This window comes from Paroedura picta, chromosome 2 (genome assembly GCF_049243985.1).
Source record: "Paroedura picta isolate Pp20150507F chromosome 2, Ppicta_v3.0, whole genome shotgun sequence".
Taxonomy (NCBI): Eukaryota; Metazoa; Chordata; class Lepidosauria; order Squamata; family Gekkonidae; genus Paroedura; species Paroedura picta.
Window position 1 is genome coordinate 48041373 of NC_135370.1, and position 20686 is coordinate 48062058.

Below are 20686 nucleotides of genomic sequence, written 5' to 3' on the forward strand. Positions count from 1 at the left end.
TAAAGATGCTGAACAGAAATAAAGGTGCATCTACATAGTTTCCCATGTCTATTGTGGAAGTGGGTTTATAGCTCCCTTTGCAGTCGTAAAAAGTGAGTGACTTTTGAGCATCTTTGTGACACTTTTGATATTTATTGCACCTCCAGAATTTCATCTTATTCTTGGCCTCTATGCTTGATGAAACCAATATTTCCCTGTTCATCGGCATTTGCTTCTTCTTTACTTTCTGCCATTCTTCACAGTTTATGACAATGTCACCAGTGCCTAACAATTTGCACTGTATCTTAAGACCTGCCCAGTTATACCCTCTCACTCCCACTCCCTTTTTTCACATAGCCGTCTGGGTAATGTGGTACAATAGTGTCACCCTATCCTTGCTTTTGAAACATCATACTATTAGATGATTAATACGGTGTGATTTTCATTTGTCTTCTATTTCTCGCTATGCTTTTAAAAATGTAGGTGAAATATAAAGAAAAGTACATGAGCCAATTAGGAATCTGGAGATCTATCCCAGATCGGCCAGACCACTTCCATCATCGTGCCGTTACCGATGCAGTCAGTGATGTGAGTATGAATGTATCCTATTACCTAGATATTAGCTATACAGAGCCTTACATCCTGCTGTGAGTGACTTAATGGGGCATAGAATGGCTCGTTTAAAAGGTATTTCAATTTTTCCCCCTTTCAGTGAGCAATGCAAATGAAATGGTAATGGGGCAATCCCACCCATCAGCTTTTGAACGAAGACAAGAATGATATGGGTTCCAAATATATGTTTCCCTTTCTTAACAGAGGGGTTTTATACCATTTCATAAAGCCCTTTCTAGTTAAGGCTTAGGACAGGTTTATATTTCTGTCATTAATGAGTGCACAAGTTGAGAAGCCATTAAGGAAAACTGCATGAACAGTTTCATGTTGTTTCACTAAAACTGTAGCCATGAAAGACGTTACTGGTGTAAAATTCCAATCACCTTATCAGGGCCTACACTATGGCTGAGCATCTCTACTGATTTTGATACAGTTATTACCTCAGAAGTAGTAATTTGGTCCCCTCTTGAGAGCAGTCTGATCATGTAATTCATGCTGTTGTTGTTTTATTTTTACAGTTTAAATATAAGGAAGACTTAACATGGCTCAAAGGCATTGGTTGTTATGCCTGGGATACTCCAGATCTTAAGCTGGCAGAGCAAAACAAGGCACTGTACAGTCCGGTATGTGTGTCTTGTCAAAAGACATATTTTCTTTTCCAACATTAGATTCCATGTTTGTTAGCTACTAATTGAGCCGGGATGGTCTACATCCAACTCTAGGCAGATGCTTTCTAAAAAACATTTCATCTTTAAAGCATGGTTCAGAAGACTCAAGGTTCACTAATTGATTCCACTTCCCATTGCCAGCTCAATGATACAAAAGTGAGCTGAATTCCTACTTAACGCCAATGGTAGCATAATAATGGGGCACAGTTATCTGGGGAATTCTGCTCGAGTCTCATTGACACAATTGCAAGAGTGCATTCCAGTTTTGATAGCGTATACAAAACAGAAATTATCTATGGCTTGTGCCCCAACTTAGCCATAAGGAAGCCCTACTGTGCCAGTTATTTGAGGATGGCTTACACTTATTGTTAATGGCATCCTTGCCTGCACTTATCTCACATCACTGCTACATTTATCATTAATAATGTTCTGTCACTGGGGGGGTAACTGCATGCTTCTCATGTTTAAATCTATCTGCTATTAAGTTCAAACACTCCTTTGAAACGGCACCCTTAGGTGCTTTTCAGGTATAATCATCAAACTGTGATTGCTCTGTCTTCAGATTGCAGCGGGACAGACACATTTAGCAGCAGCAAGCCTCTCATTTTCTGGAAATAGTTCCCTTGTAAATATGTCCACATCTGGAGTCACTGCTGTGTCTACTTCAGACTTCAGTACCTCCGTAGTTATTTTAGTGCTTGCTTTTGTGAGTTCTGATTGTACACTTATAATGATATGTATTTTATGTGTGTGTTTCCTCTAGTATAAGTACAAGGAATCATTTGAAAAGATAAAGTCAAAGTTCAAGTATGTTGCTGATGCTCCAATTAATATCCATTTGAAGTATGCCACTCAGCTAATGAATGAGGTAAGCAGAACAACAAGTGACTGCAGTAAAGATATCATGACAATTCAGGTTAAGAAGCCTAGACTAGGAACAGGTGTGAACCAAATCATAAAGCAACATTCATCACTTTTAAAGTAGTTTGTGTCGTGAATAGAGGGGCAGACCAGAACCAATGAGATGAAATAAATTCAAAAGAAATTCCGTCTAAATATCAGGAAGAAGTTATTGACGGTTAGAGCGGTTTCTCAGTGGAACAGGCTTCCTCAGGAGGTGGTGGGTTCTCCATCTTAGGAAATTTTTAAACAGAGGCTGGATAGCCATCTGCAGAGAGGCTGATTCCGTGAATGCTTAAAGGGGTGGCAGGTTACAGTGGATGAGCAATTGGGATGTGAGTGTCCTGCATAGTGCAGGGGGTTGGACTAGATGACTCAGGAGGTCCCTTCCAACTCTATGATTCTATGATTCTAGAGCAGAAGGCAAGGGAATCCAAATTCATTTAAATCCCTGCATTTTGTTCTGTTCCCCACGAAAGCTGCAAAAACAATTGAGCACTGTGGAGCAGGCTACTCAGTGGTTTTTCTGGCTTTTTGCAAACCATGCTGAAAGGAACCGCAGTCCCTTTCAATGGGGTTTATGGGGCCACAAGCCACAAACTGGCTGCATTTGTGACAAACCTCCCAGTTCAATTCAGCTCATGATTCAGTTTGTGGTCTGGCCACAAACTAACACTAACTATATTTTTCCAGTTTGTGACCATCTCTAGTATAGACTGTATGAGTAATTTGGAAACCTTCCAGTTGTGAGCCTAAGTGCATTTGCATGGAAGTAAATTTGATAGAATTCAGTGACGCTAGCTTCCAAGCAAAGGTCAAACTTTAGGATACAACTTCAGAATTTTTCTAAGAATTTATGAACCACTGACTTTTTTTTCTCTTTTGAAATTACAGAACCTCATTCCATGTTTCAGAACCTGTTTGTTAGATAGCTCATTTAATCTGTATGGGAAATGGAGTAACTCCTGCTGTTCCATTAACTCACCCCCAAATCCACCAGGGTACATCAGTGTGGAAGAAAGGGATAATATAATCATGAAAATATTAGCTTTCTTTCCTTCAGCTGGGACTCTTGACAGTTCAGTTTTAAACAAAGTTATACTTTTCTAAACCCACTGACTTAAGTGGACTTAGAAGGGTGTAACTCTGTTTAGGACCGCAATGTAAGAAACTCAGGTGGAGTTCCTTCAATGGAACAAGGCTTGTCTTATTCTTCCTTCCCACTGCAGCTTCCTCTGTCCCCCAAAAGCTCTACTCCTGAAGGTCTTAGAACCCCGGGAATGATGTTCAGTATGACACAGAAATCTGCAGCTAGGAGGATTCTGTGTACATCATGAAGCTGCCTTTGTACAAGCAGATACGTCTTCTGTTCTTGCCCAGTATAGCAGAGAGTTCCAAAGCTATTTAAGCCCATTAAAAGCAATGGGTTTAGGTATATATGACTGCTGTTGTTTGCAGCCATCATATATGGTGCTGGTCCAAAATGGCACATAATAGCCAACCCCCATGCAGTTAATATCTCACAGATGGCATGTATGTGTTTTCTGATGGGACTCTAAATACATTTTGGATTATATATATGAGTCTGCAAGTCTGGTGGGGGTGGCACATCAGGACTATGGGTCTGAAAACTTGTAGAGTAATCCTATACAGATTTATATCTTTCTAATCCTTCTAATTCAATTATTTCTTTAAAATGGTTTAGATTGTATTTCTGCCCTCCATCTTTTTAGAAGAATGGATTGAATGTATTTAATAAATAGATTAAACATTTTTTATGTATTTCAACATTTCTTTGAACTTTCTGCCTTTTACTTTGCTATCATCCAAAAAACTGCTCTGAGCAGAAATTGTACAAATCTGATTATGAGAAGAAGAAGGATAAGTATTCCGTTGTGGTGGATGACCCTAGAACTTTGCTGGCCAAATTGGGAGGCGAACTAAGCAGTCAGGTACTGTGACTGTATTGGCCAAGACATCCAGAATGTGGCCATGTCACATTTCTTGAGGTGATCTTTATCTGTCTCTGACATGCCTGCGACCAATGATGTCATAGGTCATGCCTATGATATTGAAAACATGTTGTTCTGCTCGTATTAGACACTGTCTGTACTATGCCACCCAAACAGCACAGCTGCTTTTTGAGTGTGCCTAGCCATACATGATGGATTGTCATGAATTATGCACCAATGTACAATGAAATGGCTTCATTAAACCATGCCCACTCAAAATTATTATTTAAATTTCTATTCTGGTCCTGTATTGGGTCTTCCTTCCTTCCTTCCTTCCTTCCTTCCTTCCTTCCTTCCTTCCTTCCTTCCTTCCTTCCTTCCTTCCTTCCTTCCTTCCTTCCTTCCTTCCTTCCTTCCGTCCTGTGGTCAAGTGTCCTCTGTAGTATGGAGATGTGATTAATATACACTTTTATGCTACTGGTTCTAAGTACATTTGTAAGTCACTGTAGAGTGTGCCTGGAGTGTGCTGAAACATTAAAATAACCCTTGAACAAACCAGAGCCAAGTTGCTCAACTTTCTTCTGGCTGCCAGTGGCCCACTAGGACAGTGGTCTACCAAGAACTTCCCTGGTAAGTTAAAAAAAGGCCTGTCTTCTGTCATTATAGTCCATTGGTGCAATTTTGAGAGTCCATCAGTATGCTAAAGGCCTAAATCTCATCATTCTGGGATCTAGAGCTCTTTCTGTTGTCTTCACAAGTCTCTTTTGTCCTTCATTGCTGTTTGCATGGACAGAAAAAATATAAGTCTAGCGCCAAGTTGTTCCTGCAACATGGATGTAATGAAATTCTGCGGCCAGATATGCTGACAGCACTGTACAACACAAATCAGTGGAGCCAGGTAATGTATTTATTTTAACACTAACAACAGCGACATAGCCCCAAGTCTTCCAATATGTAATAGCCATGACTCCCTACCTCCCTTTTCTCAAATGCCAGGATTGTTACGAGAGACATTGATTTCAGCATAAATCAGAAGGACTGGTTTTAGGAAATGGGGCAAAAGGATTATTGGACTTCATTAGATAAATACAATTAGGAGCAGGTTCGATTCTGAATGGCAGCAATTAAGTTTTTCTCCAGTTTCATGTAAACCGCCCAGAGCCTCAGGGGAGGGTGGTATATAAATAGAATGAATGAATGATGAATGAATGAATGATACTGGAACATGGACATTGATCTATGCTGTGATCTGTCCTGTACTGCATAAAAATAAAATAAATAAAATACCTGATTCATAATATAAAGGTAAAGGTATCCCCTGTGCAAGCACCAAGTCATGTCTGACCCTTGGGGTGACGCCCTCTAGCGTTTTCATGGCAGACTCAATATGGGGTGGTTTGCCAGTGCCTTCCCCAATTCATAATATACAGATACCCTAATAGATACCCTAATAGTAGGTACATATTTTAAAGTTAAATTTAAATATTGAAGTTTATAAAGAACTTGAATATTTGGATTGTATACAGGAATACATCCAGATACAATATATGTATGTATAAGTCCAACTCATTTTGACGGGACTTACGATACTTACAAGTAGTATGGTCACATTTTGGGGTGCCAGAGTCTTTCCTAAAGACTATGTACTTAGGAGTAACTCCTATTTGAAACCAACAGGTCATACTTAAATGTGGATTTGGGCCAGTGCTTGGATTTGGAACTTCAGCTAAATATACTGGCTTTACTGTTTCAAGAACTGTCTTCCTATAGCTACAAAAAATGATTGTTATTTAACAACAAAACCTTAAAACATTCTTGGCATTATTTGTATGTGTTGCAGTTAATTATGCATGCACTTATATCTGTCTTTATGCATGCCAAGTGTTTTTTTCCATATATTTGCATGCACTAAGGATGAAACAAAAATTAAAATTTCCTGCTCCTGGTTAAATCACATGCAAGTCTGGTGGTGATTATATAAACAATATTTAATAGAAACTAAACCATGACTTTCAATCATATAGAATGATTTGCAGAAAAACCTCTTTCCCCCATGCCTTATAAGTATAAGTTTAACACTTCTAAACCAGCAGCCGAATTATTAGTCACATTTAAATTTCCATATGCTCTAGTTAAAATTACTATCTATTGTACCATTAGCTAAAACAACCTTATGGAGTATATATTAATATAAAAATAACAGTGCATTCCTATGCAGAGATACCTTTGTCTAAGTCCATTGAAGGTTGCAATATCCTAATTAAAAGTATTCTAAAACCTAAGCATACAAAACTCAATAAACTGTACCATAGCTGTTGGGGTACCAGAAGACTGTAGTCCTCAAACTCATCACTCACATAACCTCATTCATTTCCATAGGCCTTATGGGCCCCTTCTAAAATGTATCTTTCATACAATTTGTGTCTTCATGTAGGTAAGCCCACCTGGTTTGAGAGGAACTGGAAATTTTATAGTCTTATCGTCACTCGTCTTCAAAAGTGTTTTCTGGTGTTTTTTTATATTTCATGCCATTAACTGTTATGTATTTTCCTAACAATAGTACAAGTACAAACAGCTATATGAAAAGCAGAAGGACAAGTTTACAAGTGTTGTAGATACTCCAGAGCATCTAAGGACAACGAAAGTCAACAAGCAAATCAGTGACGTATGTATGGAAACTGTAAAAGATATGGCATTAAGTGTCTTTCTGCACACACACAGAGGAACAGTCAAGATTTTGAGGGACAAGTGTATGTGTAAAGAAAAGTTCAAACAGGAGCAACAAATAATAACAGCTTGGTCAGATGCCATTGTAGTGGTCATCTAGAATAGGGAAAATAAATGAGCCAGCTCGGTCTAGTGGTTAAGTGCGGCAGCCTCTAATCTGGAGAACCAGGTTTGATTCCCTCCTCCTCCACATGCAGCCAGCTGGGTGACCTTGGGCCAGTTACAGTTCTCTCAGAGCTATTCTCTCAGAGCAGTTCTGCCAGTGCGCTCTCAGCCCTATCTATCTCACAGGAGTTCTGTTGTGGGAGGGGAAAGGGAAGGCAATTGTAAGCTGCTTTGAGACTACTTTGGGTAATGAAAAATGGAGTATAGGAACCAACTCTTCCTCTAGTTAGATGAGAATCCCTGGGCAAATCATTCCGTTGGTGTGAATAGGTAAGGCATGGATATACCCACGCATACTATTTACTTGCTTCTTAGATTTTAATGGCAATCTTTCTCAAAGGAGCTCAGGACAGCACACATGGCTTCTCCCCATTGTATCTTCCAATGATGTAGATTAGGTTGAGAGAGACTGGCTCACCTGGAGTCTTCCAGTGAACTTCGTGGCTGAGTGGGGACTTGGGCTTAGGTGCAGCCTTAGGGTAACACTCTGAGCACTACTCCACACTGGTTTCATTCTTTGAGCCTGGCTTGATGTATTTGTGCATCCTGCTTTTGCAGCCTGCTCTGATCATTTATCACAACAAAACAAAATCAGAGTCCAGTGGCACCTTTAAGACCAACAAAGATTTATTCAAGGCGTGAGCTTTCGAATGTCTGAGGAAGAGTGCTTGCACTCAAAGGCTCACGCCTTGAATAAATCTTTGTTGGTCTTAAAGGTGCCACTGGACTCTGGTTTTGTTTTTTGTTATGCTGCTTCAGACCAACACAGCTACCTTCTTGAATCTAAACATTTATCAGACAACATGGCCACATGCGGTCAGGTTGACCCACACACCCCTCCCAAAATGGCCAGTGATGGGTCTGGAGTGGGTGAGAAGAGGAGGGGTCCCAGGTGGGTCTGTCAATTCTCATTCTGTTCCTCTCCTGCTACTGTTGTTCCTGAGGCATCTAGCAGTGGTCCCATCACCAGCTTGGTATAGTGGTTAGGGGTGCGGACTTCTGATCTGGCGAGCTGTGTTCAATTCTGCACTCCCCCACATGCAGCCAGCTGGGTGACCTTGGGCTCGCCACAACACTGATAAAGCTGTTCTGACTGAGCAGTGATATCAGCCTCACCCACCTCACACCGTGTCTGTAGTGGGGAGAGGAAAGTGAAGGTGACTGTAAACCACTTTGAGACTCCTTCGGGTAGAGAAAAGCAGCATATAAGTACCAACTCTTCTTCTTCTTCTTCTTCTTCTTCTTCTTCTTCTAGCCCAGCCTGGAGCATGCTCACAAGTCACTAATGTCACACTTCTCGGTTAGATGATAGGCACACCATTTTAATGCTCACAAAACTAGCTTCTGACAGGTCTTCTCCGGTGCCAAAGTTAATGTACCTTGGAGGAAGGCAAACACTAAAGTAGACAGTGGGAAGAGATGACAAAGTCTTGGCCATCTTCTGCAGCTGCTGTTATTGCCTGATACCAGCTGAAGCATTGATGGTACATTGTTCGCCATTCCAAAGTTTACTAAGGCTTCTTATAGATCACGAATATGTGTCTATTTGATTTCATTGTTTCCAAAGGCAAGTCTTCCTCATAATGACCAGAGATGCTTTCTTTCTGATGCTTTCTTTCTGACAGATCATTTACAAGATGGAACACGTCAAGGCCAGAGCAAAAGGATATACCACTATCCATGACACTCCCATGCTGCTCCACGTACGCAAGGTCAAGGATAGAATAAGTGATGTGAGTAGACCTTACCTTCTATGCTGTAAACTAGCAAATGCTGGCAGGGGCTCATGGGAATTGTAGTCTATGGACATCTGGAGGGCCGCAGTTTGACTACCCCTGCAAACATTTGCAATATATCTTTTTACCCTTTGTCCTGTGCTACTAAGTATTTCTGTAGCAGATTTAGGTTATGCTTGCATAGGAGCCAGCCTTGTTGTCTATGCTTTAAATCTTATGTTAAATTCTGCGGGTAGTGTACTGTTTACAAATGCTATTGATATTTGCAGCAAAACAATTCTGAAATGAGAGCTTCAGAATACAGTTGCATGTTGACTCATTGGTGATGTAGAGCACTCACACATTTACATGTATTTTATTATCTCCCTGTCACTCAGTTTACTCATCTTGCTATACGGATTAGGAGAAGGACCTTGAAAATTCATTATTACGCACTCACTCAGTTTTCAGAATCTTTAAAAGAATAGCTGAACATTAATATTGGCTTTAGAAATGAAAGATCTTCATTATCAATGGATTATTCATCAACTTGAAATACAAGTTAATTAGGTTTTTCTCCTACTTGGAATGCTACTTTTTTCTCTTCCGTCTGCTAGTAATTAATTTATATTGAATTGGGAATTATTTGTTATTACGACTCCCATAGTTCCTGTGTCAGCAGAGAAGTGGCTGATGCCTTCACACTTAAAGCTTTCTCCGTGCTATTAGTCCTACCCCTAGCCACGAAAGGCTGGACAAAGAGGAGCAGAAAAGGCGAAGGAGCAGAGGCAAGCCTCCCAGTGCGTGGCTTTATATGGGTCTCAGGCCCCTTACAACCCAGTCTACTGCACCACCTCTGCTCACAGGGAGAAGCATCCTTCCTGCCGCCTTCTGATCAGGCCTGGAAGTCTCTTGCTGCCGCAATCTGCGGCTTGCTGCGAATGGCTGCAACTGTGTTTGTGATACGTCACAGAAAGTTGGGAGGTGACCTGACGTTTTTGGAACTGCAACAAGGACTTCACTCTGAAATATTATTTATGGCCCAGCTTTTTAATTAAGAGAAGGTTATGTTGAATGGGCTCGTTCCCAGTTGAAGGGGGAAGGCCACGCATGACTAGAGGCATCATATATTTGAATCATCTGCATTATGGTGTTGCCTGCATTTTACATCCAAGTCTACGAGTAGTGCCAGCCTAAGTAGAGTTAGCTCTTCTAATGCCTTTGACATCTATGGCCCTAGAAGGATTTAAATCTGTTTAGGATGGCACTGTGAATGAATATCATCCATTCAGATGTTCCTAATTCTGATTCTTTGAAACAAATCCCAAAGAACCATCACCAAGGGCCATACTCACTGGCCACAGTTCACCTAAAATTCCTCCTGAATAGCCTGATGTATGCCACCAGCAGTAGTGCTTCTGGGTTACCACCATTTCCTACAACATGGTTGTCTGTCACTGGTTGATTTCTGTTCAGCTTTGTTGTTGCAGTCCTTACGTGGATAAAAAACACTGATCTTTTGTTCTTCCAACAGCTGAAATACAAAGAAGTTTATCAGCAAAATAAGTCCCATTGCAACGTGGTGCCAGATTCTGTCCACATAAAGGCTGCCAAACAAGCCTACAAAGTCAACAGCAATGTGAGTTCAACTTTAGTTCTCTCATTTGTCTTCCAAAGAAAATAAAGGAGGCTGGATTCTAAAGACCTGCTCGACAGAGGCCGTTTTGAATGCTAATTCTCATATTCGTATAGTCAGACAGGGGAAATGCAGGGAAGAGTATGTTGAACACATTTGACAATTCTGTCTTTTGAGGCAGAAAACACAAGAGAGATGTGGTTGATTCCCAGGTCCCAGTTTTCCTAGAGACCTCTATGCAGCTTAGAAAAATAAACATTAATTTGTACTCATGGAAAGTGAGAGACTTAAGTGATTCCAAACATGAGTTCTAGCACGAGGCTTGTTTTTTCTTCAGTGTGATCAAAAGGTGTAACTACTGTGTATCCTGCTCTTTCCACAACTGCTGCCTCTCAATCCTACCACTTCCACTTGAGGCAGATTCTTCCCTCCTTGAGACCCAGAAGTCTTTAAGCACAGAAATGCAAGCCAAGAATGACCAATAGGGTTACCTGATCTCTTGTGAGAGTTGTGGTCTGCTTTGCTATCTTAAGCATATGGCAGAAAATGGAACCTTATTGAGCCACTGATGGACCAAGCCACTAGGTATGTAACTTACAGAACAATCCTATGTACTGAGACCAGGGCCCATTCTGCACAAAGAGGATAATGCACTTTCAATGTGCTTCGGCAGCTGGATGTTCCTGTGCGGAACAGGAAAATCTACTTCTAAAGTGCATTGAAAGTGCATTATCTGTTGTGTGCAGAATAGGCCTAGGTTTATTTAATGAGGCTTACAGGAAAGGTTGTGCAGATCCAATAAAGCTGCAAGTTTCCAAACCTGGAACTAGCAGTTTGAAAAAGAGGCATTCTTTTAAACACAGCATTGCTCGCTTTTCTGGGGAAAATGAGTTTTGTACTGTTTTAATTAGCATGCCCCCTCCTCCCATTGTCTGTTGTAGGAGCTGAGGATTTGCTCATAGATCTCAAGGTAGTTTTATAAAACAGTGTTCCGTGGAGAGAGGAAATTATTCAGCTATTAGAGGTCTGCAGTGCAGATATTCCCACAGCAGCTCTTTGGAAAGGAGAGTTTGATTTATGTTTCGATTTCTGTTTAAATAGCTGGATTACAAGAAGAAATATGAAGCCACCAAGGCTCACTGGCATTGGACTGTGGACAGACCTGACTTCATCCAAAATGCCAAAACATCTTTGCAACAGAGTGATGTAAGGAAACAAGGGGAAAAGTACATTCGCTAGCATTATTTCTTAAGGTGGCAAGAGGTACCGTAGTTTGAAATGGCCACATATATTTCACCTTTATTGTCTTTTTCTTTCCAGTATGACTACAAGTATGACCTAGGATACTTTAGAGGATGCAAGATCTCTGTAACAGACGACAAAAACACAGTGTTGGCTTTACAGAATGCCATTTTGGCGAGTGATGTGAGTGGTTTAATAACCTTTTATGAAGTTACAAGTCCTGTACGTTGGAGGTAGAATTAATTGATGTACAACTGTAGTGAGTCATAACACTTTCACAAATAGCTTTTTGCATTCCTTTCGCAAACACATTCCAACAAAAAGTACTTTAAGCCTAATTTTTGTAAATATTATTACTTGAAGTTTAATTGTAGTAAGAATGGTTAAACAATGTAAGTTGAAACAAGTGTCTGCATTTATGAACGATGCTTAAAAATAATATATTTACCTCCCACATTCCAGCTAAAATATAAGGAGAAGCATAACAAGGAAAGAGGAACTATCCACCCTGTTCCGGATACTCCCCAGATTCTGCTTGCAAAAGCTGTTAGCTCTCTCGTGTCTGAGGTAATTTCCCCCCCAATCTTCTGGTTTAAAAATGTCTTCCTTCTTGAGATATTAGTTTTTTGAAATACTTTTACTCTTCATTATTAGAACAAATACAAAGAACATGTAAAGAAGCACCTTCCACATGGGTCTTTCACAAAATTGCCTGAGACTCGTGATACTGTTCATGTCAAAGAAGTAACTAAGAACGTCAGTGAGGTAAGGCACTGCCAATTTATTCACGGTTTGAGTAGATTTCGTTATAATTTATTATCTGCACCTGGCTGTTTATCCTCAGTAAATTATACTATATGCAAATAGCTGTTTGTTTCAGTACTGATAACCATAGACTTGTCCTTATAATAGAAGCTAATCATATTTTTAATGGATGTGGTGGACAGCTACTTATATGGAAGGCTAGTATGTAACCTGAAGAGAACGGCTTCAGAAATCCTGCGACACGTTTAAACATTGAGGAAAATTTGTGAAAAATTCAATTGACAAACTTTCAAGAAATCGCAGGAGGAATAAACTATTGGAAAATCTTCTCACCCCCTGACAGATTGCCCCCTTCTCTCCCTAGTATAAGCACTTAGTGCCTTAAGCAAAACAATTCACTCACTGCCCTTGTTTTGCTTTCATTTAACTGTCTCTCTCCTTCTCTCAACTCTCTGAGGGACAATGCGAAAGCTCAGTCCATTTTTGGCTTTGGAGGGGTGTGTGTGAGATGTCCTTTTAATTAACAAGGTGATATTGTATGCATACATGCATAGTTTCTAGTTGAAGAAATGTATATATTTGAAAGTGGCCATAATAGTAACATTTTTTCTAAAATGAGGGTTAATGTAACATTTTGTTCTTTTTTTTCCATTGCAAGTAAATACAAGATAATGGGGACTTCAAATAACTGTACCTCAATAATTGACTTAACTGTTACTATTTTCTTAAAGAGATCACCTCCTTGCTGTTGGTGTTATTCTCATGTATGTTTCCATCTCGTAATCCCTTTCAATCAAACATGCAGTGTAAATTCTATGTCGAGATATTCCAGTCTAAGGCTATTCATTTCACCCTGAGTCCAATGGCACCTTTGAGACCAACAAAGTTTAATTCTGTGTATAAGCTTCCATGTGCATGCATTGTTCCATCGCTTCAGGCCAACAAGTCTGCCCACCTGAATCTTTCTATTGATTTCAGCTAGTTTAGACTGGAATAACTCTATATAAGATTGCACTGTGAAAAATATGAGATGATTTAGGAAATAAACCTGGTTAACTTGAGAAGACACATGCACAAATATCCACCAGTTTTCAAAAGTCGCTGTCCATCTTTCTCTAAATGATTGATCTAAATGTATATCCTGATGGGAGAATGAGGGAACATTCTTTCTGTTCTAAATAGACAAATTACAAAAAGAAGTTTCAGAAAGAGAAAGGCAAGTCCAACTATTCAATCATGCTGGAACCTCCTGACGTAAAGCACGCAATGGAAGTTGCAAAGAGCCAGAGTAATGTAAGTTTCTTCAGCAGGTACTTTATTCAGAATCCTGCATGGACAATTTCTGTGAAGTCTGAGGTCACTTTTAAAATCAAAGGTCATACTGGAATTATGCTGAGAGTTGGAGAGCCATCTGTTATATGCAATCCCATTTTATGAAATGGGATTAGAATGCATAAGATTTCTAAAAGTTTCCCAGCTGTTCTGTGAGTCTTCAACACTTAATGGCACCACCATTTTCAAGTCTACTGTCAACTTGAGATCTAAAAAACATAGTTTTGCCTTTGATTGGGCTTCAGAATTCCAGCATGAGGTGCAAATGTGAACATATACAAAATCAAATGCTTAAATGAAAGACTAAAATATCATATAAAATTAAGAGCGTCAGGGGATCTAATTATCAGACCATACAATTTGCAAACGTTCCTGGTGGATGAATATGTCCTATTAGCCACATCAAACCTGATGCGTTTTGGCTGCTACAGCCTTCCTCAGTGGTTACAAATACATTAAATATACATAACATGCATTCAGAGAGTATTATATATTTTTAACAACCTGGTGTTGTTCTCTCCTATGCTGTGTGGTTAGGTACAGAATTTCTTATATATAAAGCCAAGGGCTCTTCCTCAGGATGCCTGTACTTACACAACTTTGATCTAATATGAAATTTCCAGTAGCTCTGGATGTGTGTAACATCAGCCAGTAGACAGTCGGATAGCTTCAGAATTCCAATATGAGGTGCCAATGTGAATTTGTACAGAATGAAACGTTCAAATGAAAATCCAGCTGAGATTACTGTACAATTGTGCCTCTGTGTCCACATCACCTCAGTGGACTTCCTGCATGGAGTGCTTTACTTTCTCTCACATTGAAGAGCATCTCCCATTAGCAAACTTAGGAAAAAGTAGACTGGAAATAGAAAGGCTGTTAAGGTAAAATGGGGTTTGGTGGGAACAACTCCCCTCACTCTGCTCCATAGTGCAGCATTACTGTTCCATCAACGTGAATGGCTTCTGTTCATTTCCATGGAAAACAGTCATAGGCCCATTATGCATGGAGTGGAAAGTCCGCATTCGGGGTGGAATGGCGGCAGCTAAAATCACCAATTATGCATGATACAGGCAGCAACTGGGCACAGAGTCAATGTATGCCACCGAAAAAGCTGCGTTAGCGAGATGCGGAAGGAAGTGGAGCTTCCTGGGACCAGGGCACAACCAGAAGTGGCTCTGGAATAGCCGCATGCATAATCGGATACTCTGGGTTTTGCCACCATTGCGTTCCATCCCGTGTGTAAGTGGTTTGCTTTGTTTCTTCCTCCTCCGCGTTCTCCATGCCACCGTTTCAGCGGCCGTGCATAATAGGCCATAGTGCTTCACCTCACCTTCATTCTCAGGTCTTCATGGAAGTAGGGGAAGCACTATCCAACTTATCTGCATACTCTGTCAAAGAGACACACCAATCTCTTCCCAAGGTCCTTGCAAGTCATGGACTTACCTTATTATCTAACGATATTTGCTTATGGCTTGTAAACACTGAACTCATTCTTCATATATCAAACCTTCTGGTAAAATTATAGTTGGTTTCCATCACACAGTTGTCTTTTTCTAGTCAGAGAACACTACAAGAATCACTTTTCCATCTGCTTCTTTTTGTTTGCTAGATCCAGTACAAAAAGGATGCGAAATCCAAACTTAATTATACATCTGTGGCCGACCGACCAGATATCAAAAAAGCTTCCCAAGTCTCCAAGCTAGTCAGTGATGTGAGTACATTTCAGAGTTACTGCTCAGAAACATATATCCTGTAGCATGCATTTAAATTATTTCAAGATCTACATTTTAGCTTTCAGTAGAAGACAAGTTTCTTGGCATTTCCCCCCATAGATTCAGTACAAGGCCAAGGCTCGAGGAGAAGCTGGCATGGGAGTCAGCATGCTTGGACGTCCCGATATTGAACTTGCGAAGGAGGTGTCCAAGCTTACAAGTCAGGTATGAACGAATGGGCTCCAGAATTTGCAGCCATGTGATCATAAGGTTGTCAAAGAGCAATAGGGGAGCTACTGTGGTGTAGAGCAGTGGTCCCCAACCTTTTTATCACCGGGGACCACTCAACACCGGGGACCACTCACCAGGGACCACTCAACGCCTTTTACTGAGGCCCGGTGGGGGGGGGTAGTTTACTCCTCTGTTCTCAACCACTGCCCTAACGCTCTCTGATCACTATGGTAATGTTTAAACATCCCTTCAAAATAAGATACAGACACGCCACAACAATGAACATAAGGAACATTTTATTTTTGTGGATATTTTAACTCATGACAATGACAAATCAATGGGAACCCTGAGCTTGTTTCTCTGCAACGAGATAGTCCCATCTGGGAGTGATGGGAGACAATGACACCCAAAGTGTGTTGTAAAGGGCTGGGGGGGATGAAGTAAAGGGCCAGGGGGGGAGAGAAGGCGTCCTTCGGGACCCACCTCCAATTAGTCGAAGGACCACATGTGGTCCGCAGCCCACAGGTTGGGTATCGCTAGTGTAGAAATTAAGAGTATCTCAGAGACCCAGGTTCAAATCCCTACTTGTGCCAGGGAAGCTTGCTGGGTGATCTTGGGCCATTCACACACTCTCAATCTAACTTACCTCATAGAATTTTGGGGAGGATAAAATAGAGGATAGGAGAATGATGTAAACAGCCTTGGGTCTCCATGGAGAGAAAGGTGTGGTATTCAATGAGTTAAATAAATAAACTTCACCAGTTGAGAGCCTCTTCCTTCAACTTCTAGAAAGAAAAGCAACCAGACACCCCCCTGTCATGCCTGAATTTGGTTCAGCTGAGAATCCCATCTTCCAGGCAGATTTGTATTTCACTCTAAATGTTTTTTTAAAAATTAATCTGAGCTGTATTAGGATAAAACCCATAAAAACAGAATAAAACTTACACTAACAGCAGTATAATCCTATCAGTTCCCTCCCAAGCCACCACTCCAGACCCAGTTCCCAAGCCACCCACCAGCCTCAAGAGAGGCCGTCTGCCTAGATGGAAAGGAAGTCCGGCCGGCTGTCCATCAGGAGATAGAGTTGGGTGTCATCCACATATCGGTGACAACCAAGCCCAAAGCTCCAGACCAGCTGTGCCAGAGGGCACAGATAGATGTTAAAGGCGTGGAGGAGATTATTGCCCCCTGAGGCACTCCACAAGGGAGTGTGAAGGGGCAGGACAACTCTTCCCCCACTGCCACCCACTGTGTCCAATTTTGGAGAAAGGAGAACATCCACTGTAAGGCTCTCCCCTTAATCCCTGTCGTGGTGAAGCAGCGGGCTAACAGCTCTTTCACACATATTGAGTAATTCATTTTCAAGGCAGTTTTGCAATCATGTGTAAGTGGATTTTATCATTTCTCACAGTGAAGTCCCCTTGCCAAGTTCATTGAAAGTGCTTATTCAGCAAAGTGAAATTGCTCAGTCCGTGGGGGAAAAAATGGATTCATATGTAACTAATATAACAAAATTTGACTCCAATGACACCTTTGCCTTAAAGGTGCCATTGGACTCAAATTTTGGTCTGCTACCTCAGACCAACATGGCTACCCACCTGAATTTATATAAAATAATATGTTTTCTTTTCCATGTATTCTCTCAGGAATGTTCTTTGTTACCTATACTAATGTTCATTTTGTTCTACAATTTCTCTGGTGTAGGTGTTTCAAATGTGTTCCTTTTTGTTTCGGTGCTTTTATCTGTTAGTATAAGCTTTTTTTTTTTGCTTTATCCTAAATTTGAGTGGTTTCAGGTGCTTTCTAGTGGGCCTTCCTCCTTCTACTCCCCAAGATATGGACACCACTTCTCCTCCTCTCTCTGCCTTGCTTCCTCTTGAGGGAGAGGTGCAGTTCTAATCATGCTATCTTGCTACACTTTGTAGGCTGAATACATCAAAGGACATATGAGGGGGCACGGTGCTGCATCTTATGATACACCCACGATGAGGCACTTTAAGAAAGCTAATGTCCTAAGTAGTCATGTAAGATGGATTTAAAGTGACATTTCTCCACTCCTTCTGTGAATGCAAATGCCAGTTTTATGAGTCTTGCAAGATTTTATATATTCTTGGCACATGGAAATAAGTCTAAGTAAATGGGATGCATTTTGTGTATCAAAATCTTTGAAATCTGTGAGACCTCCCCCCTATTTCTTATGTAAGGTTGTGGTTGGATACTTTTGCACTGGGAAATTCAATAACATTAAAATAATGCCTTATATCAAAGGAACGGCTTTTTAGCAAAGATCTGTTCCTATTGAATGGGGATTTTGACACACACAACCCCAAATACACTTACAACATTAGTTGGAATTATGTCTCCTGGAAATAATAGGGGATATAATTTAGAATGAAATTGCATATCGTGCATTGATTGTAAGAAGGGAAAATTCACTTGAATAAAACTCTAGCTCCAGGCACCCCATTACCCTCTGATGACAGGAATTCATCTCTGAATAAAGGTGACAATTGTAGAGAACTAGTTTTCAAAGAGGGATCCAAGAGGTTGTGTCAGAAAGGGAAATGTAACCACATATGATCTCATTTATAGGCACTTAGATTAACGTATCCCCCACAAGAATATGCCACTCACTCACTTTGGTGAGCCTAAATCCATTTTGCTGAGTGACTTCATACAGGGGTAGTCAAACTGCTGCCCTCCAGATGTCCATGGACTACAATTCCCAGGAGCCCCTGCCAGTGAAGGAGTTTGACTACCCCTGTCATACATTCTTCTTGAAGGTTGGGGGCTTGGCTCAGTGGGCTCTTCAAATGTCTGTGGACACTGATAGCGTATCAGGAGTGCATTCCTTGAATTGGAACATAAAGCAAATTGGCAGTTACTAGTGAAAGGAACAGAATTCCATAAATCACAGTCTGAAAGACGGAAACACCTCTAGTGAATTCTAGTGAAATTAGCTTGAAATCTTTAGCCAAATTACTGTTAGCTGCAGTTATTTGAGGGAACATATTTTCAAATTCTTCTCCCCCATTTTTATGCTGATATAACCTAGAGAGAGAGAGAGAGAGAGGGAGAGAGAAGAATATATATCCCCAGCTTCATATACATTATGGACACATTTCATAAGAAAAAGGGAGGATCTTGTTACGTCATCCTCTTTGTGATTGCTGCATGCAACCACTGCATGTCCAGAAAAAAGCAACTTCTCTACCTGTTTTTTTTTTTTTAATCAGTACTGGATAAGAATGCATTCTCTATAAATCATGGCCTTTTAAACCTACTCTTGTGGTTTTCATAAAAACTTTACATCGTATGATATTAGGATACATTTATAGTGAGAGAATCAGTATTGTTTTGTGACCAGGAATGTCATCAGTGTTGTATTTTGTGGATTTTCCCTACATGTTTTCTTTTCAGGGATGCAGTATCTCAACTAGTCCTCCATTTTTTAGCAGAGGTGTCAAATTCATTTGTTATGAGGGCCAGATCTGACAGAGGTGTTACTTTACCAGGCTTTAAAAAGTAATGCCAGGTACCAGAGATATAAATTTTTATTAAAAACAGGCAAAGCCAATTAACAATATTATTTTTACTCAAAATGCAAATAAAAGCAATCAATTCCTCAGAGTGAAAGCAATGGATTGACTAGGAAATCCTCAAAAGCCCCAATAAATGTATTTAATGATACACAAAACTAGTTTTTTCTTTGAAGAGATACCATAAAAGAGGGGGGGGGGTCAATACATTTCCATACAAATCAGATACTTTTTATTTTATATCGATATAGACTTTTAGGAGACAAGTAATCTCCTTGCAAGTATATAAGGTAGATTTTCAGCTCTGTAACCCTATCTACCCAGCCTCAACAGCCAAGCTTGACTTTGATTCATCTCTCACTCTTTGTTTCTTCTTTCCCTGTCCTACCTCTGAGGATCTTGAGGAAGTATACTGGATTTCCCCCCTCCGCTGTTCCAACTCTCCTGTTCAGGTTGAGTGACCAGCCCTAGGTGATCTAGATCAGGGGTAGTCAACCTGTGGTCCTCCAGATGTCCGTGGACTACAATTCCCATGAGCCCCTGCCAGCAAATGCTGGCAGGGGCCCATGGGAATTGTAGTCTATGGATATCTGGAGAATTGTAGCCCATGGACATCTGGAGAATCATGGGAATTGTAGTCCATGGACATCTGGAGGACCACAGGTTGACTACCCCTGATCTAGATGACAGATTCCTGCCTCAGGAGGAGAGATGGTCTGAACCTGGCTCACCCAGATCTCAAACCCCAGTTCTCATTCCTCCTGACACTCACTCTGCCTCCTGATTCCATGGCTGTTCTGATGTGTGGCAGTGACAAAGGTGCCCCTCATCCCCTCCTCTCCCCTACTTACTTCTGAGGAGGAAATATAATTCCCTTCAGAGCAGCATGCACAATTAAGCCTCCCTATCCATATGCTAGTCCTCTTCTTCCTCTCCCCTGACCCTTTGTTGTCAAACTGCCTAAAAATGAGCCTATTCTCACCCCACCCCAATTTGGTATAGTGGTAGCAGCAGGAGCCAGCTTCACCAATCCTTTCTCTGTCTTTGCTGCTATTCCCCCACATAGTATTTCCCCTCAGCCTCCTAATCCTGCCCTCTAGAACTTTCCTTTCTGTTCCTTGGCTGCTTTGGCCACACACACACAGCTCATTGCATGTGTGTGCCTGCTTGCCTGTTGCCCCCCAAGCAGCCTCCTGCCTTCCTATTGTCTTGCCAGTTGCTTACAGGCCAGATAAGAACCCTGGGCAGGCCAGTCCTGGCCCCCAGGCTGTATGTTTGACACCTCTGCTTTATGGGATTGTTTTTGTGCTGTCACTGGGGTTGGTTCTTTTTGTGTCTCATGTCTATAGGTTAACTTCTGGTCTACATTTGTAGCAGGATTCTCTTTTCCTCTTTTTATCTTTTGCTCCATTTTCCCCTCAGAGTTTTCCCTTAGAAAATAGGCTAGGTTAATGTCCTTTTGCATTCAAGAATCCTAGTTGACGTCATTCACATTAATGAGAAACTTGCAC

The 20686-nt window shown here is 40.9% G+C and overlaps 1 protein-coding gene across 40 annotated transcripts in view; it reads left to right on the plus strand.

Moving 5' to 3' along the window:
• Positions 1 to 20686, plus strand: part of NEB (nebulin) — a 213229-nt gene that overhangs the window by 155695 nt on the left and 36848 nt on the right. For 32 of the 40 annotated variants that reach the window (XM_077320041.1, XM_077320047.1, XM_077320057.1 and 29 more), the window contains 15 exons: positions 463 to 567; positions 1110 to 1214; positions 2023 to 2127; positions 4007 to 4111; positions 6672 to 6776; positions 8629 to 8736; positions 10253 to 10357; positions 11456 to 11560; positions 11675 to 11779; positions 12059 to 12163; positions 12251 to 12361; positions 13544 to 13654; positions 15303 to 15404; positions 15526 to 15630; positions 17562 to 17660. In XM_077320041.1, the coding sequence (XP_077176156.1) occupies positions 463 to 567; positions 1110 to 1214; positions 2023 to 2127; positions 4007 to 4111; positions 6672 to 6776; positions 8629 to 8736; positions 10253 to 10357; positions 11456 to 11560; positions 11675 to 11779; positions 12059 to 12163; positions 12251 to 12361; positions 13544 to 13654; positions 15303 to 15404; positions 15526 to 15630; positions 17562 to 17660 (1581 nt within the window). Of the gene's footprint in view, positions 1 to 462; positions 568 to 1109; positions 1215 to 2022; positions 2128 to 4006; positions 4112 to 4904; positions 5010 to 6671; positions 6777 to 8628; positions 8737 to 10252; positions 10358 to 11455; positions 11561 to 11674; positions 11780 to 12058; positions 12164 to 12250; positions 12362 to 13543; positions 13655 to 15302; positions 15405 to 15525; positions 15631 to 17561; positions 17661 to 20686 lie in introns of all 40 variants that reach the window. The other 8 variants (XM_077320051.1, XM_077320065.1, XM_077320082.1 and 5 more) reach the window with 4 other exon arrangements.